Genomic DNA, 18,832 nt, shown 5'->3' on the forward strand with positions numbered 1-18,832 from the left:
GTGATCATGGAGGAGGAGAGGGATACAACAGAATTTTTGTTGGCTGTTGGGTTTTTTTGTTTGTTTGTTTAAAATGAAAACCAAATTTTAATATCATGTGAAACATTCTTTCGTCTGGACTTCTTTTACGGCATTTTGTTAGTAAATTCCATCTGTGTACCCCACTAGGCTGTGGATATTAAAATGATGTGCTTACAATTACTTTATTATTACAATATTATAACACTGTTATTATAAGTGTAAGTCGTCACTAAAAGACAGAGTCTTAGGTATAGGAAAGTGCTTTATGAAAGTCGTGGTTGTAATTGTGGGATATGTTACAATGACTTTATTTTTGTTTTGTGCGTAGCCTAAAGACACCCAGCAAGCCCTTAGTAGAAAAGCATCTGCAGTGAATATGGAAAAGTTCAAAAAGTTTGCAGCACGACGAAAATGGAAAGTAAGTTATTCAGTAAATCTTCAAAATGTTGGTGACGTTCAGGTGCAGTAGCATTATCTGCTCCAGGGAAATATCAGTGCCTTTCAGAGTGGAGAAGAATGAAGAAGAAAACCCATTCCTCTGTCATTCAGAATAAAATTAGCTGCTTGAGAATGATAGTGTGGGAGAAGACTCCTTTGTTAATGATCTGCATACAAATGTTTGTGTATTAATTGTTTTATGCATATAGCTGTATTCTGTCATCATCCATCTTGGCAACGTTTTCAGAGAAAAGGCACTTCTAAGTGTAGGTACATGTTTGTTGTGACAATAATCCCAGTAAATCCAACATCCCTTAAGCAGGCCTCACAGAATTCATTATTACAGTGGTAATGCTTACACTCAACAGAGTAGGAGGGCAAAACTAGTCTCTTCTGCAAAGGATTTTTGGTCTGAGGCTGCCAACCCATTTAAAAGGTTGGCACCACTCCATCTTTCCAGAAGCGAGACAAGTTGTTAGCTGCAAGCGTTGCTCTGTGTGAGGAGCAGTTCATCAGACAGTTATTTCTCCTCCTTCAGTGTGTGCACTGGGGAATTTGCTCTGATACTGAACAAGGGCAAGGCTGTTGTACAAGAAATCTGTTTATCTTGAGGAGAAATGAAACATGAGAGAACAGAGGTCATTGCTACTAGAAAAGTTCTATTCCTTGTTACAGAGGCCAAGAAATAGGATGATTTTGCTAGGCTATGGACTAATGGCACAAAATATTCAGCTACACAGTGTGGTTTTTTTTGCCACAGTTTAGTGTCCATGATAGGTGAACATCTATGATATTTAGAAAATTTAAGCACTAGTCTGCTGCTCTAGAATGAAATGGTGGAACTAGGAGTATCATAAACCCTTTCATGATGTGGCATTTAAAGGAATGCTGTTGGCTAATTTACACTCAGTTTAGGTTTTCTATATGTACATACTTTTAAAAATGTACATTTAAATATGTTCAATGTGAACAACAGAATGTAATACAAATCTAGTTTGCTTTGTATTTGAGCAGTTTGATGAAAGAGATACAATGCAAAAATGTTGCGTAGCTTTGCTTAGTGCATATGAATAGCCTATTTGGATTATAAATGTCCAAAGACATTAAAGATTCAAATACATTGTGGAAAGGAGGCAGGGGATGTTGAAGTCAAACTACAGTTTGTTTTGCTAATACAGTAGTATTCCTTTAAAATCTCTGCAGTAGCATCTTACCACAAGTATTCTGTTTCGATTTTTTTTTTTACATATAGCTTTTTTCTTCTTATTTTTAAAAAGCAATCGGTGCGCTTAATATCCTTGTGCCAAAGATTATCAAGATCTTTCTTATCCAGAAGTAACATGAGCGTTGCTAGAAGCGATGATACTCTGGTAAGTGTGCACTTACATGCTTAGAGTGCTTTACTATGTCTGAAACATAACATTTTCTAAAACTGTTCTAAAAAGAAATATTAGATTATTGTGAAAGATTAATCATTCACAATCCCATCTATAGGAATAAATAGATTTTAAGGCTACAGGTGTTAGTTACTCGTAGTCTGATCCCCTGCTTGGTGAAAACCTTGTAATCTATTTTATGAATTACTATGGTGAGACTGATACCTAGGATCAGAAATCCGTCAATCTTGAAGTTTGATTTAGGATGATTTTTCATACTATAGCAGTTACGATGTGAAGAAGTTGCATCTGAATTTTTCATGGTGCCATGTGGAGTAAAATAATATTGCAGTTTTTTAAGAGGATATTCAAAATAATTGAGGGCCTCTTAGAGAGAATGAATACTAGACAGTAGTATCACAACAAGCAGTTATTTAAAGGAAATTTTAAAGCTGGCTGGTATTCAGTTAGTAGTATTATATACATCTATCAGGTTTAAGTAGTCAGGAGCAGTTGATGTATGCTTTGTCATTACAAATGCTTGTAAATACAAAAGTGTTTCTTATTTAGCTTATGCTCCAGGTTTTCATACACAAATTCTCCATGATCAGCAAAGTGTGTATGTTAATATGTTTAGAGCAAGGTAGCTCCATCTTTTCTGTGCATAAATAGGATAAAACTTCAAAAATTCTGCAAAGCTTTTTTTATCCATATCACTTTCACTGTGTCTCTCTGCACTGGTTTTCATTTCCTATTATCCTTCTGCTTCCATCCTCTTTGTTCTCTTGGTCTTCCCCTTCTTTCCCTACCTGTGCTATCTCAGCTGTCAGTGTGCCTTTTAACACTGCATCAGCATTCCACACCTGTCACAGCAGAAAGGACTGTAGACTAATATTCTCCTGAAACCTCAGGAGAAAATAGGAGTGAACCAAACGTTGGCCTAGTGAATTGCAATTCTTTGATGTTTTAGTGCATGGGAGATAAATAAAATTACACCTGCAGAGCTATTTAGGCACACTACTTATGTTCTAGATTTTTAACTGGTCCATTTGAACAGATTAAAGTGTGATCCAAAGTACCTCTCCTGTGTCATATTCCTGGATGATGTGAAACTTTAATACTCCGCTTTGTATTTCTGTACCTCTTTGGGGTTTTTTATTGTTCACATGTGTGCACGGAAGTAGTTTTACTTCGTGCAAGTGTTGCATCTATTGAAAGTCCTGAAAGGAAAAAGAAAATATCTCTTTGCAATCTCAATGAGTAATGGGTTCGTATGTGAAGAACAAGGAAGCTTATTGTACTAGAAAAAACGTGGGGGTTTTTGGTGTGGGTTTTCAAATAACATGTGTACGTGTTAGCCATATACTTCATGTAGGATTACAACTTGCAGCTGAAACACTCTAAAAGACTTCAAAAATCGTCTTTTGAATTTTTTTTAGATGTCTTGGCAGCTGTTGAGATAGGGATTTCTTTCCTTGAAGCTAATAATTTTTCTTCTTTCTCATTTAATTACAAGGATGAGGAGGATTCTTTTGTGATGAAAGCTATTATTCATGCCATCAATGATGACAATGTTCCTGGATTACAGCACCTTCTGGGATCTCTGACAAATTATGATGTCAATCAACCCAACAAGGTAGTGTGGGTCTGTGTTGAGCTGCGTGGGGGACTAGCTATCACCCTGTTGAATAGAGCAACATGGTTGTAAAATAGAAATGTAACACCTGAAGTGAAAAGGAAAATACAAAAGATGAGTGGATGAGAAATAGTGCTGCCTTCCTTTAGGAGAAAGTTTTGTGTTCTGTGTTCAGTCTTCTAAAACTACCTGAAAATGGATCCTAAAATATGGGATTTTTTTCCTTAGACCTTTCAGAAAGAAAAGTATATCAGGTATCCACTGCTGGTTTTCTTTGGAGTTGTTGTTTCTTGTGACAGGTGAATATGGGAGAATATGTAGGAACAACCTGACTGTCAAGATTGACTTTGCAAAGCACTGTTAGAAACAAAAGTCCCATACTACAGAAACAGGTTGTGTTAACGTAATGTTAGATGATGTCATTCTTCAGAAATGAAGTTACTTGCCTACTGCAAGTATTTCAGTGAGCTGTCTCTGTAATAATGGGAACGTTGGAACTGAGACCCAAGAGAACCAAAGTTCTGTTGCTGGCTCTGCTGTTTAACCTTGCATAAATCACGTCTGCTCCAATTTCTGGATTTTTTGAATGGTTATACTGACCTTCATCATAAAGTACTTTAAGAAATATTCATGAAGAGCACCATAGAAGTGAAGAGTCTATTATTTTACTGTGATGCATCTTGAACCTTTCAAGAAATCACTATATTTTTTTGTTTTAAGGATTCAGCCCCACTTAACCTTCCCATATGTTGCTGGTAGCATGTGTCTTTGAGGTAGTGTGGCAAACATTTTAGGTAATGTAGCTTAAAATGTAGATACAAAGAAATTGTGAAAGGGAACATCCTTGCCAAACTGGGCTTAACATTAACGTTCCTAATTTGAAAAGCATGCCTTTAATACGTGGTATATCATTTAGTAAATGTGAATTCACAAAAAATATGGAAAATTCTTAATCCTTCAAAAATTAAATATGTTGTTCTTGTTTATATTTCATTGTTAGCATGGAACACCTCCACTACTGATTGCTGCTGGCTGTGGAAACATTCAGATGCTTCAGTTGCTTCTGAAGCGTGGATCCCGTATTGATATTCAAGACAAGGTCAGGGTTCTGCTATTACCATTCCCTATAAGTTCTTCAGTGTAGTTGGCAGCCAACAAGCAAATCAGACTCAGTAACACTGGAAATGAAAAAGCTGTAGAGCCTGTTTTCTGTCTTCCATAGCAAAACGATAAAAGCAAATCTTTAATAATGTCATTTATTGCTGGTACATATTCTCTGATTTTGATCATTGTATTAGCTGAAGTAATTTGAATGATATTAATCTTAAAATGTAGTTCATGTTTACAAAATTGCCTCAATTAGTTCAAATTAGTGATTGCCATAAAACACAATGGTGAACTTTATTTGATGCAGAGTGATAAACGCACATTTTAGCGATGGGGAATGTCACAAGTTGAACTCATGTGTAATGGAAGGTAGGCTTTGCAGCAAGCTTTTTTTCAAAATTTGCCGTAGCAGACTGGGGTTCATTTAAAATGAACTAGAAGCACTGTCTGCTTCTCTGTCAAATACATGGTAAAGTAAGCAGCAGAAAGATTCTTCTCTCATGACAGTTCTTTTCCCAAAAAACCCTTACAAGGGGGAAGAGGATTGTCTTTGCAAACAGTGATCCTGCTAATCGTCCTGGAAATGAGGAGTTTTTACTGTCATTGTTGGTATGTGAGGTTGTTGAACCAATTTGAAGTTTATTGTAAAAAAAGACTGTTTATATAAAGTTGAATAGGTGTTCAATATAACATAAGTGTGTATGTCTCAGTGCATACATACGTAAGTTCAAAAATCTGGAGTTAGGATTCTAATGAAATCCATAACATCTGTAATCAAATACTTTTGACAGGCTGGATCTAATGCAATGTATTGGGCTTCTCGACATGGTCACGTAGAAACACTGAAATTTCTAAGTGATAATAAATGTCCTTTGGATATTAAGGATAAGGTAAGAAAAAATGAGCCTTTTAAAAATAATTTTATCTTAACAAAGAGGTCTTGGAATTGAAACGATTTTCAGCTCTACTGTAATTTCAAGAAGGCAACTAGCATTTTTAGTATGGTTTTGTAAGCTAAGGTACAAAGCAGTGATAATACAGCTTTAAAGTAGCTGGATGTACTGATTATTTTCCTGACAAATGTTAACCAAGTGTGCGTATTAAATGTGGTGAGTACACAGTGGTTAGGTGGGTAAGTACACACCTAAATTAATTCTCGTGTGAAGACTAGATTTATCATTGGAACTCGGGGTAAAATCGTGATTCTGTTTTTCATTCCTCTTGATTGAAAATCACTTTTGTCTGACAAGTAAATTGACTGTTATTGAGTATAATGAAGCCTAACAGTTCATAGCTGATGAGCACTTACCGTGTCTTCAGTAGTGTTACTTGAGCAACACTTGCCCTAGAAACCATTTGCTGTTAAAGTCTTCCGTAGAGATATTTTTATACTAGCCAAAGCTTCAGTGCAAAGGCAATAGTACTTGTGAAACTAGTGCAAAGTAATGCACGTTAGCAAAGTTAGTGTTCAGCTCCTGATAAGAAAGGGGTTACTGTCTTAATAAACATGCCATTTCTTTTTTCATTTAATTTCAGTGAAAAGTTACAAGTAATTACATGGAATGATCAATATACCGGGTTAAACCAAGACGTTAGTCCAGTTCCTTACTTTTGTATATACAGAGTGAAGGTGGGGCATATGGAAATAGTATGAATAGAAATAGGACATCTGTTTCAACACCAATTGTGCATACAGCTGCCACCTCGTATTGCTTGGGAATGCCATGGTGACTGGCCTCAAACAAACTAAGCAGGAAAATACATTCTGAAAAAGGGGGTCATTTGAAGAAGCAGCCCCTCAAGGTGGTGGTGTACAACTGCATTCTGTAAGCAGGCAGTTCTTTACTGACCACAGCTGTGCTAGTGGGTTACAGGTACAGGAGAGTACCCTAAGCAGCATACAGGCATTCAGGCAGTACACAGCCATGTGTATCTAGGGGTGGCATATGAAATTGCGCTGACACTATCTCCTGTAATTGCAGTCTGGGGAGACCGCTCTCCATGTTGCAGCTCGATACGGGCATGTGGATGTGATTCAGTTTCTCTGTAGCATTGGGTCCAATCCAAACTTTCAAGACAAGGTGAGTCATGGACGCTACCTGTTTTCCTTCAGCGCGTAAGACTTTAGTGTGAGTGGTCAAACTTCTTGCCTTAGAGCCTCTGACATTTTGTGTTTGAAAAAAATAACAGAAATATGGAGGTTTTGATACTTCTTAATGGATGAAGACTATGCAAATAACTGTGCATAAACCAACTACTGTTATAAAACACAAGTTCTCTTGAAAATGAAAGCTTAACGATTGAAAAACTCAGCATCAGGAGGGTATGGATGGTGGTGTGTGTCCTCTGTGAGTTCATTTAAAGCTTTATATTAGTTTTTGTTTTCAGCTTGCTTTTAGCTGTCATGGGACTTTTCTGAAGTGTCAAGCACTTAGAAGGGCTCAAGAGGGCTTGTTTAGAGCTCTGAATGCTTGCGAGAAAACAGGAAAGAAAAGGCTTAGTAGAAAAAAAACATCCATTTGATGCAAATTTGCCTACATGTAGGAGTTCCACAAGCCTCCCCAACTGCTGCATCCTCTAGGACTACCTTTATATTGTTCAAGCAGTGGCAGCAGCCACCAGCCAATAGGCCATGGAACATTTTGTTCAAGTATTTCTTTTTCTTTGGATTTTTACAGAAACCTTGAATACAGTCCAAATCCTCTACTATTATCAGCATTGATTATCTCCCTGTTGGTATTTGCCAGGTATAGGAAGGATATCCCATCTCTTAGAATTTGATAGAATAAATTTTTTTGGGTTTTAATGCTCCCTTCTTTTCAGTGGTCTACTTTCAAAAGCATATTTTTGTAAAACTTTTGAGTTTCGTAACGAAGTCGCTTGTAACTGTTATGAAGTACAAGGAAATTGAATGTTTTGAAGCTTCCCAGGTTCAAGCAAAAAGCACATTAGAACTTCAGTCACAATGGAACTCAAAATGCCTACAGTTTTGAACGCTTGTTGCACTACATGTTTAAAGGACTCGGTTCCCTAGGTACCAGGTCACTCACTCTTAAATCATAGGGATGTGCTTTTTCAACATAGTAAGCAGAATGATCTACCTTAAAACTGAAAGTCTAGTGGGATTTGCATGTCCTTGGTGAGCAATCTGGTTTAAACACTGGGTTAGTCACTCAGCACACGGAATGTAGAGATTGCTTATGAGTGAGGATCGGTTTTCAAGTGTGAGAACCAAGACAGTTAGCTTCAAGAAAACCATGTGAGAACCTTGATAGTTAGCAATTTAGTAGTTAGCTGACATGCGATATATTGTCAATTGATAGTTTCACGGTGAAAAATATAGAGTCTCAGAATCCAGAACATGGTGAAAGTCTGGAATATTGCTGTAATCACCTGATATGTCAGCAGGAGTTACTCTTATTTTGAAAATGTTAGAGGGCATACTTAATAGCCTGGCTTTTTTTGTGTGTCATCTTCCTCTCTAAGTTAAGCTGAGGAATTCCTTGTGGTATTTGTTTCAACTCTGGTTTGGTTTTTTTCCATGTTGCTAGGAAGAAGAAACCCCACTACATTGTGCTGCTTGGCATGGCTACTACTCTGTTGCCAAAGCACTCTGTAAGGCAGGTTGCAACGTGAACATTAAAAACAAAGAAGGGGAGACTCCGCTGCTGACAGCATCTGCTCGGGGTTACCATGATATAGTGGAATGCTTGGCAGAGCATGGGGCTGACCTTCGTGCAACAGACAAGGTTAGTTTGAGTTGCTTTAGTTTAGGAATGACATCCAGAGATCACAGATGTCACAGAACTGTATCTGAATTGCTTTATTTGAATGCTGCAAGCCAGTATTGTTTCTATGATGTATGCTTGCAGTTCAAATGGATACTATGGATGACAGCAATAGTCTTTATAGTTTCCACTGATTATTTTTCCACAATTGGGTTTTTCCTGATTCATTATCACCTTATCAAATACCACCTTACGAGGTACACTCCATGAAATACAGCAAGAACATTGAGTCTGTAACTGGCAACAAATTGTTTGCCTTTGATTCCTATGGGTTGAATAAGTCACACGTACTTCCAAGAACCTAATTTAGTGTTTACAGCTAATTCCAACTGTTAGAAAATTAATTATATCTGATTTTGAATCATTTTTTGTCTTTAATGATGGAATCCCAACAAATAAATTTTGTATTTATTTGCTTGTAGTTTTGGTGTGCTTGTCCTTTCAGCTGCCTTTGTTGCTGATAGTTACTAAATAGTTATTGAAGCCAGGTCAGAAAAATGCTTTTGCTCCTAAAATTTAAATTGAGTTTTCCAGTCACATTGCCTCAGTGAGTTGTTCCTCAGAGAAACAGAACTAAGCAGATTGCATTAATTTGGTAGCACTAACTTCTGTCAGTAAACACTAGAGTGGTTTACAATATTCAACTGGCTGTTGCAGTTGGTCATTCTCCCACCTCCCAGGGAAGCTGTCAGTAGAGAATGTGTATTTGCATTTCATCCATTCCACTGCAAACCCAGTGGCTTAACAGAAATTTGCTTTCATCCCAGAGCAGATTTGTTGTGACTAGTGTGCATCTCCCTGCCTTCACCCTCAAAATACAAACAAAAGCCATTGTGAGTCTTGAGGCAAGGAGGTGCACCCAGTTACACAAAATGACTGTGACTCTGCAAAATGGTCGTTTTGGGTTTTATATTACCACTGGTAAATCTCACAAGCTGTGTTTTGATTTTAGGATGGTCATATAGCCCTGCACCTTGCTGTGAGACGATGTCAAATAGAAGTAGTTAAAACCCTCATCAGTCAAGGATGTTTTGTAGATTTCCAAGACCGACATGGCAACACTCCTTTGCATGTGGCCTGCAAAGATGGGAATGTTGCTATTGTGATGGCACTCTGTGAAGCAAGTTGTAGTTTGGATGCCACTAATAAGGTAAATGGAATACTGCTGAACTACTTTATTTAGTAGCTTGCCTATTGCATTATTTGACCTTTTGCAGTTCTCTGGTATGAAAAAAATGTTTTTCTTTTTATTTTTTATCTCTTTTAAGTAGCCAAATGCAAAGCATTAAATGACTCACCTTGCAAATTTGCCACAGTTGGTTTCAGCTGAATACGTGATTAAAGATCCAAGAAGAAAGAGCTGAAGTGAATTATTGCAGTCTATTTTGCCACTCAATACCCATATTGAAGTCTATGCCAACCTTCTTCCCTAGCTGTATAGCTTTGCTTTGTGCAGGTTCCATCTAGTCACTAAAGAACAGATGAGATGGGTTGCTGCTGGCCATGATTTGATGCAATTTAATAACAGTAATTTATATACAGAATTGAAGACGGTTACGTTTTTATGAAAAAATCTGCTTTGAATTCTTCTAAATTACGTGAAAAGATCCACACTGTCATCTAACAAGGGATTTAACTCAACTGCAAATTCTATTCCTGGTTATAAAATGCGTCATCTTAGCTGGTTCATAGTGTTCTGCATTGAGTTGATTTAACAAAATTAATCCTAATCAAACATTTATCTTAGAATAGAATAGCTTTAATTTTTCTATTTAACAAATTGGCACTGACAGGGTACAGGAAATCTCAGGATTAAGGTATAAAATGTAATATTATTTTCAAAAGTTGAGTAAGGTCTTTTTGGGGAACTTTTTTGTTCTTCACTGTTTCACAAACACGTAACAATTACAGAAACTCCTGATAAAAGTAGTAACTCTAAAAATGTTGATTGCAGTAAATAACACTGCACTTCTGGCAACTGAAAATGTCAACTGTCCATAATTGTTGTAAGCACTTTCCAAATAATAGCCTATCTCTAAACTTCAAGGTACTAATGCCTCATTTGCTGCTTCTGTTATGCTAGTGCTGTAGTATAGGGGACAACTGAATGTGATGTATTACAGGTTTAACATTCTTTCTTTCCTCCTAGAGATCCTTAAGAGAAAATTAAGCTGTTCGTGAAAGTTTTCTTCAGTTAGTTTGAGCAGGTTAAAGTCAGCCATCAGACTCTGCTGACAGGCTATGGGACTTAGGGCTTTGTCTTTCTCTGCCTTATTTAAGTGTTACATATTCTAAAAATTGTAAAAGTTACTCTTAGGAATCTTTATGTTGTTATTTGCAATTAGTTTGATTCAAGTGTTGTAGCTTCTTGGGTTTTCCTGGAAAAGCACATATTCTGGCAATAATGTTTTGCTCTTTAACACTTCCATTTATTACCAAAGCAGTGACGTTCTCTATATTAGCCAGCTAAAGAAAGTTGTGGGACTTTTGGCTTGAAGATTGTTCAGTACAATCACTTTTGGTTTTAATAATAAAAATCATTGGCTGACAAGTGAAAAAAAATTAGCTTCACAGTCCTGCTTCTGCACTTAAACCTGATTGACTAGGCAATTAAATCCAGATCCACAGCTGCAAACACACGTTGAGGAAGGTGAGATAATGCAGCACAAGGCTGGATTAGCACCTCTTTTCGTAATGGAGAATGCTGAGCCGGGATCAGCGGCCTGGCTGCAAGCATGCCATGGAAAATAATAATCAGTCTTGAAGTCTTCAATGGGGATGGTACCATGGCTACACAATCTATTGTTATAGTTTGTGTCCTGTTATTCTTTCAGAGTCATGTATACATTTCTAGAGCACTCCTTATTCAAAAGGGTGAGGTTTTATCACAAAAAGAATCTTTATTTCTACTGGTCGTCTTCAGCAGCAAGCCCTGTAATGGGAATGCATTGGTAATCTAATGACCATTTATTCTTGTTCCTCACATTGGGCACTGAATGCTTTGTATGCAATACTGATTGAACACACTGTTGTTTTCTCCACAGACTGTGCAGTAGAACATCATACATCATATGCGTTTATTCAGAGTCATCGAATCACAGAATCATTATGGTTGGAAAAGACCTTTAAGATCATTTAGTCCAACCACTAACCTGACACTGCCAAGCCTGCCATTAAACCACGTCCCTCAGTACCACATCTACAGGTCTTTTAAATATCTCCAGAGATGAGGGCTACACCGCTTCCCTGAGCAGCCCATTCCAATGCTTGACAACCTTTCAGTGAGGTTTTCCTGATATCCATTCTAAACTTCCCCTAGCACAGCTTGAGGCCATTTCATCTTGTCCTATCACTTGTTACCTGGGAGAGGAGACCGACTCCCCACCTCACCACAACCTCCTTTCAGGTAGTTGTAGAGCAATAAGGTCATCCCTCAGCCTCCTCTTCTCCAGACTAAATGCCCACAGTTCTCTCATTCGATCCTCATCAGACTTGTTCTCCAGACCCTTCACCAGTTTATTTGCCCAGACCCTTCACTAGCTTCGTTTCCCATCTCTGGACTTGCTCCAGCACCTCAGTATTTTTTGTGTAGTGGGGGCCCAAAACTGAACAGTTATTTGAGGTGCAGCCTCACTGGTGCAGTACATTCGTCCTCCTAGTCCTGCTGGCCACACTATTGCTAACAGAAGCCAGGATGCAACTGGAGTTCAGGTGTAGTGTTTTGAGGAGCCTGGCATCTTTTCAGTTTCCGGTTGTCAGAAAGCTTTGCTTCAAGTACTCATTTGTGAAGTAATTTTGTGAGGTAGTTTCTGAGTGTAAGGTTGAAACAGGGAGAAGTGTATTGAAAGCACAAAAATGTGTGATGTGGGAGTTACAAGCAGAGAATATATGGTAGTGATATTTATAACAGTAGCTCTAAACATAAAAGACCAGAAGTGGATCTCATGAAGAGTTGTTTTCAGTTGAGAGATTCACAGGGAAAAGCAAAAATTGGAGAAGCAATACTTTTACAGTACTTTTCCTCGGTCGCTGAAAGCACAAACTCTTTCAGACTGACATCTTTTATTTGTCCCTTATATCCCTTTGGGTGGAGGGATGAGACAGAAGATATGTAACCTTCAGGAGTACCTGGATTAAAACAGAATACAGAGCTTTAAAGGTTAAGGACTCTAACTATAAAGGATTCCTCCACAATTGTGGTGGATTTAGCTTCAAAATTGTTTCACCTTTTGTAAATAGTCAATCTAGCCTTTGTTTTTAATTGAGCTTTAAGCAACTTAGAGCTTAAAAGCTGCTATTTTCAGTTGAGCTTTAAGCACTTGCTTAAGGTGTAATCAAAAGTACTTCTTCTTACAGCTTTTGCAAGACCTTTGCTGTGTGTCAGTATGTATAATTGTACAATATATTTGAGTATTAGTCATAAAATTGAAATTCTTTGACTGACGTAATGAATGACACTCTTTTCCCCCTGTTAGTATGAAAGAACACCTTTACATCTGGCAGCAAACAATGGCATTCTTGATGTTGTCAGATTCCTGTGTCTTGCTGGTGCCAATGTAGAAGCTTTAACCTCTGTAAGTATTGAGAGAATCTGTTATGCATCTTGCTTCTTTTTTGTATGATAGCAGGAAACAAATCCATCTCTCAGAGGAGAGTGGAGAAAAGGATGGTGCTGTGTTATTGAAATCTAAAAAAAAAAAAAAAAAAGTTAGGTTGCTGTATATCCACAACTTGAAAAGTATTCTCTGTTTGCCACTTGTTCCTTTCTTACAACTGAATTTGGAATTGTTTGAAGAATAGTACAACTACCACTGCATCTGCATGTAAGAGTTTCATCACCTAGGAGATTACTTGTATCATTGGATTTTCTCTAAGCACAGTGGGCCACTGTCATTAAGGTGTATGTAATTTCATATCATGTACAGTTGCCACAAAAATATTTTCAATATTTTTCTTAATCTATATCTTAAATATTTTTATTGCTTTTAGGGCATTAAAAAAATTTATTTTCATGATGAGAGATGTGTGGATGCGTAGATGAGTGACATAGCATGCCAATATTTTTGTAAACCAAATCATTCACGTCAGATCAGTCAGCATCACTGCTTCCAATTAGCACCACTGGAGGTATCTTTCATTCTCACAAAGGTGAAAATTGTCCTCCTAGCTGACATAACTACAGCAGGAATGAAGTGTCCTTCATCATGTATGCCTCATACAGACATGAAATGTTATAAGCATCATGCACACCATTACCCGTGTTTTGAACAAACTAACGATGTTTTATTTTCAGACACATTGGATCAGTTTATATTGCTGCTTGCCTTGACCAATGCATTTTGCTCAGAAATAACTGTTGCTCCATATATTGAAATTATATTGACAGAATCACAGAATCTTAAGGGTTGAAAGGTACCTCAAGAGATCATCTACTCCAACCCCTCTGCCAGAGCAGGACCACCTAGAGTAGGTCACACAGGAACTTATCCAGATGGGTTTTGAATGTGTCCAGAGAAGGAGAGTGCACAACCCATCTGGGCAGCCTGTTCCAATGCTCCGTCACCCTCCCAGGGAAGAAGTCATTCCTTGTATTTCTTTGGAACCTCTCATGTTCCAGCTTGTACCAATTGTCCCTTGTTTTATCATTGGCCGTCATTGAGAGGAGCCTGGCTCCATCCTCCTGACACCTGCCCTTTACATATTTGTAAACATTAATGAAGTCACCCCTCAGTCTCCTCTTCTCCAAGCTAAAGAGCCCCAACTCCTTCAGCCTTTCATCATAAGGGAGATGCTCCACTCTCTTCATCATCTGTGTGGCCCTGTGCTGAGCTCTCTCCAGCAGCTCCCTGTCCTTCTTGAACTGAGGGGCCCAGAACACAATATTCCAGATGTGGTTCCCAAGGGCAGAGTAGAGGGGGAGGAGAACCTCTCTTAAACACAGCCCTTCTAATACACCCCAGGATGCCACTGGCCTTCTTGGCCACGAGGGCACATTGCTGGTTCTTCCCCTGTTTTTCACAGTCCCCCTCCTAAACTGGACAAGGCAGAGAAGAATATAATGAGAGATTCATGAGTTGAGGTAAGGACACGGAGATTGCTCAGCAGTTAATGTCATGGGCAAATCAGAGTCAACTTGGGCAGAAACTGTTTGATTAATGAACAATCAAAAAAAAGCAGGAAAAACAAGAAATAAAACCCCGTCTTAAAATGCCTCCACCTACCTCTCTTCTTCCTGGGACTCTCCCTCCTCCCCCCACCCCTGTAGCACACAGGGATGGAGGTTACAGATCACAGATGGACATTACAGATGGATTTTGCCTCTGCATCCTCTCAGGGGCAGGCCTCCTCACACTTACCACTGCTACAGAGTGGGGTCCCTCCCCACAGGAGACAATTCTCCACGAACTTCTCCAGGCTACAGTTACTCACAAACTGCTCTGCCAGGGGGGCAGCTCCTCACACTCTGCCTCAACGTGGGTCACCTACTAGGAGAACAGTCCTTCAGGTACCGACTGCTCCAGCCTGGATCCCTAACAGGATCACAAATTCTGACAGCAAACCTGCTCTGGTGTGGGTTCCTCTCCCTGTGGGCTCCCAGGTCCGGGCAGGAATTTGCAATTGCTTCTCTGCCCCGTCATTGCCTCCGTGGACTGCAGGGGCACAGCTGCCTCTCCATGGTCTTCACCACAGGTTGCAGGGGAATATCTCTTCCAGTGCCTCCCCCTCCTTCTCCACAGAATTTATTGTCTGGAGAGATGTTGTTTTCACATTCTCACTCCCTCCTGCAGTTTAACACCTGCCCAGCAACCTCTTCCCCATCTCAAGTGTGTTATTCACAGAGGCGTTACCTCGGTCACTGATTGGCTAGGCCTGGGTCAGCTGTGAGTCCATCTTAAAATTGCCTGGCATTAGCCCTGTCAGATACCAGAGAAGCTGCTGGCTGATCTGTGTTTAAAGAAGCCACCCTTGTAGCCCCTTGCTACCAAAACCTGGCCACACAAAAGCACTAGACTAGCGTAGTGCAGCAGATTAACTGCCCAGCCAGTAGACTGTTCTTCCTCCTATACAACAGGCACTTGGGATTAACTGGGATTTGGAGGGCAGGATTATCATAGACAAGGATATTTTTCCCCTTTGATACATCTTCTCTAACGAAAATTAGTTTTTAAAAATACGTTCAGATGTAAAGTTGCAATTACATGTAAACTATGGGAGGAATTTAATGTGTTGGTTCAAATTTAGTCAACTAATGTCATCAACCACAATCTTGTCTGTTTCTTACTAAAATTCTGCTTCTGTTCTGTCTGAGTTATATGAAGTTATAGAGTACATAACTTCTGTTGAAACTTGAAAATGTTGTCTCTAGATGGACACTTATTTGTCAAAGAGATTTATTTCATATGTAAGGGTAGTAATTACAATAACTTTCGGAAGTACTTAGGCAAATGCAGATAAATCAAAGATAATAAATAATAATGAATCAAAGACAGAAACCCAAGGAAGAGACCTGGTACTCCTTCTTAATTGAAAGCTTCTATGTGAGAGACTGAAAGAACTGCTGTGCACATAAATTTGTTACCTGTTACCAAAATTTAAAACAATACAATAGCATGACTGTAGCTGTAAGTGTGAAAGTAGTGAACGGTTTTTCTTTCAGCTTATGTAATACTAAACTTCTGACCTGTGAAATATGGGTATCTAATTGGCAAGACCAGAAGGCAGCTTTGCTCCTCCTTTTAAATTTGCTGGTGCAATTTAAACCACATCCCTTACAATGCTGCTTCCTGGATACCTCCAGTGACTGATATGCTGCTGTCATTCTTTGTCCATTGATAAACAAAATTCACGTACCGTTCGTGTGAGTAGATGTGCTGATGTGCCCTCTCCATGTGAACTGTTTAAAGTTTTAGATCTCTTCACTGTGTAATGCTAGAAATCGCTACTATACTCTAATTTTTGAGAAGAGGAATTCAGATTACAAGTGCTGACGTCACACTCAGACTGTGAATTCAAATTATCTTGTTACAGTGGCATCCAGATGCCAATTTGTAAGAGAAATGCCATTGTACCATATTTTTTGACAATTAAATTAAAACAAAAACAGGAATTCTGTTGTTTGGATTGTTTTGATTTTCATTCTTGTCCCTATTTCATTTGCATCTGATGACAGTTCTCTTACTGCCTTGAGCAGACGAGCTATCTTGCCTGTGATTTTTTTATTGTGGGCAAAAGGAAAGAACTGTTGCTAATAATTTGTGTTTTAACAGGATGGGAAAACAGCAGAAGATCTTGCCAGAGCGGAGAAGCATGAACACGTAGCCAATCTGCTTGCAAGACTTAAAAAGGTAGGGAATGCATAAATTTTAACTGAGTTTTTCATGTTTTTAAGATATCAATAAAAGTTTGATGCTGGAAAGTCATATGATAAGATATTCATCAAAGCCATACTAAAAAGCTGTTGGAAAAATGCCTTACTGGAAAGGCATGTCTTTTTTATGTGGAATTATGCCCTTGATTAAAGCTAATATGTACATATTAACAAAAACAGCCAAGCTAGTCTGCAGTAGATGCAGAGATGTTAGTAGCTGTAACATTGCTTTTGATAGCAGAGTATACTTATTAAAGGCCTGACAGTATACATGGGGAAAATGATAATTATATACTCCATCAGAGTATACTTTGTAACAGAGAATCTGATTGACTGAATTCAATAAATTACACTGAAAATATTCTCATACTACTCAAAATGGTCAGTATCATCCAGTACAGAGATGACCTAACACTTGTTTTATTTTCAGTGCCATTGGACGTTTTTGTCCTTAATAACAGACACATGAAGAGCCTGCTGTCATTAGTGGCTTTTGCAGAGGATTCAGTATTAGCCATGACGGGTGCAGTACTTGCATTGTGACTAACTTACTTAATAAATGCCTGTTGGTGAGGAATGAACTAAATTGAATGTGCTACTATTTCTGTCAAATTTCTCAGTTTAATTGCTGCATGCTTGTAATTTTGAGGAGTTGTAGGTGCTCATTTAATGACTCATCCTACAGGTTAAACTTTGTAGAAATGCAGAGCAACAGAGCCTCTCTCTTAGCTGCAAGTGGCAGAATGAAGAAAGGGAAGATGAAGCTATTTCCTTTGGCCTTCCTGCTGTCTCCTATCTCCCTGTTTCAATAAAACAGGTCTTTCTGTTGTGAGAGACACTAGCTGGTTTGCTGTCCTACACTACATACTCTTGTTGAACTGATTTTTCAAGCTCAGTTTTGTGGGAGATAAAGCACCCACATCTGATTGTTTCTTAACTGAGTGAAGAGGAAAAAACCGATTTTATTTATTTTGTTTGTTCCTGACTGTCTTTGGGAGGAAGAGAAGGGATATCCTTCAGATACTGCAACTTACAGAGGGGTAATGAGGAAGCTCAAAGTGGAAAGCTCTTCTGTAAGAGATGTGACTATCTTTGGAGGAGGCCTGTGTAGGAGGATGAGATAACTGCTGTGGAAAAGACCATGAATGCACACAGAGGGCAACCTGTGAGAGGAGAATTAAGTTGGGAAGCATATCTACTGAGACTTGAGAGTAAAGAGAGAAAGCAGTGTGGAGGATGTACATGTGAAGTAGAAGGGTAGGGGGAGTAGGGAGAGGAAAAAGGAGAATTCTCCTAAATATGAGAAGTGCAGAAAAAGTTGGTTTAAAGCAGAGAGGAAATGTGTATTCAGTTTTTGGATTGCCTAGGCAGTAGCTATCACTACTAAATTCTTCAATGCTGTAGGTAAATTGTATAAGATTATGGATATTGGTTCCACTACTGAGACTGACAGGTATGGAAAACAAGTTCTGAAAGACGCTAGTTTTTCCTCCTTCGCCTGTTCCATCAGAGGTGAAAAAGATGGCATTCACTGATGCTGAGCCTGAAGTTCATGTGGTTTTCTTGAAGACTTAGGGTGGCTCTTGAGATCAGTATTGTCTACCTGTCCCTACCCTTCTGCCAGTAGCTGATCACTTGGATGATGAAGCAAACGCGGGAGCAGATCTAGATGTACACCAGCCTGGCAAGAAAGCATTATCTAAACACTGTATTTTGAGTTTATTGACAGGCAGAAGTTCCCAGCCACATGTTCTGATTTCTTTTTTTACGTTGAACTTCAGGATACACACCGGGGACTTTTTATCCAGCAGCTGCGGCACACACAGAATCCACAGCCCCGGATCAAGTTGAAGTTGTTTGGACACTCTGGTACTGGGAAGACAACTCTTGTGGAGTCTCTCAAGTGTGGCCTGTTACGAAGCTTTTTCCGAAGACGCAGGCCTAAGCTCTCTTCCACAAACCCAACCAAATTCCCTCCATCTCCTTTGTCATCCAAACCTTCAGGTATGGTTTTAAAGCTGTAACATTTGATCAAGAAAACATTTTGTCCTTAGTAGCCTCCAAAGAGGAGCTTTTGGCTGCACCGCAAAAGACAAGA

General features: G+C 38.8%; 1 protein-coding gene across 5 annotated transcripts in view; it reads left to right on the top strand.

The window, feature by feature from the left end:
* Positions 1-18,832, top strand: part of DAPK1 (death associated protein kinase 1) — a 90,964-nt gene that overhangs the window by 57,006 nt on the left and 15,126 nt on the right. For 4 of the 5 annotated variants that reach the window (XM_062017477.1, XM_062017482.1, XM_062017480.1 and 1 more), the window contains 11 exons: positions 350-439; positions 1,737-1,829; positions 3,352-3,471; positions 4,472-4,570; positions 5,370-5,468; positions 6,561-6,659; positions 8,130-8,327; positions 9,319-9,516; positions 12,842-12,940; positions 16,634-16,711; positions 18,516-18,738. In XM_062017477.1, the coding sequence (XP_061873461.1) occupies positions 350-439; positions 1,737-1,829; positions 3,352-3,471; positions 4,472-4,570; positions 5,370-5,468; positions 6,561-6,659; positions 8,130-8,327; positions 9,319-9,516; positions 12,842-12,940; positions 16,634-16,711; positions 18,516-18,738 (1,396 nt within the window). The remainder of the gene's footprint in view (positions 1-349; positions 440-1,736; positions 1,830-3,351; positions 3,472-4,471; positions 4,571-5,369; positions 5,469-6,560; positions 6,660-8,129; positions 8,328-9,318; positions 9,517-12,841; positions 12,941-16,633; positions 16,712-18,515; positions 18,739-18,832) is intronic. The other variant, XM_062017479.1, reaches the window with a different exon arrangement.

The sequence above is a fragment of the Colius striatus genome, chromosome Z (assembly GCF_028858725.1).
Source record: "Colius striatus isolate bColStr4 chromosome Z, bColStr4.1.hap1, whole genome shotgun sequence".
Classification (NCBI taxonomy): Eukaryota; Metazoa; Chordata; class Aves; order Coliiformes; family Coliidae; genus Colius; species Colius striatus.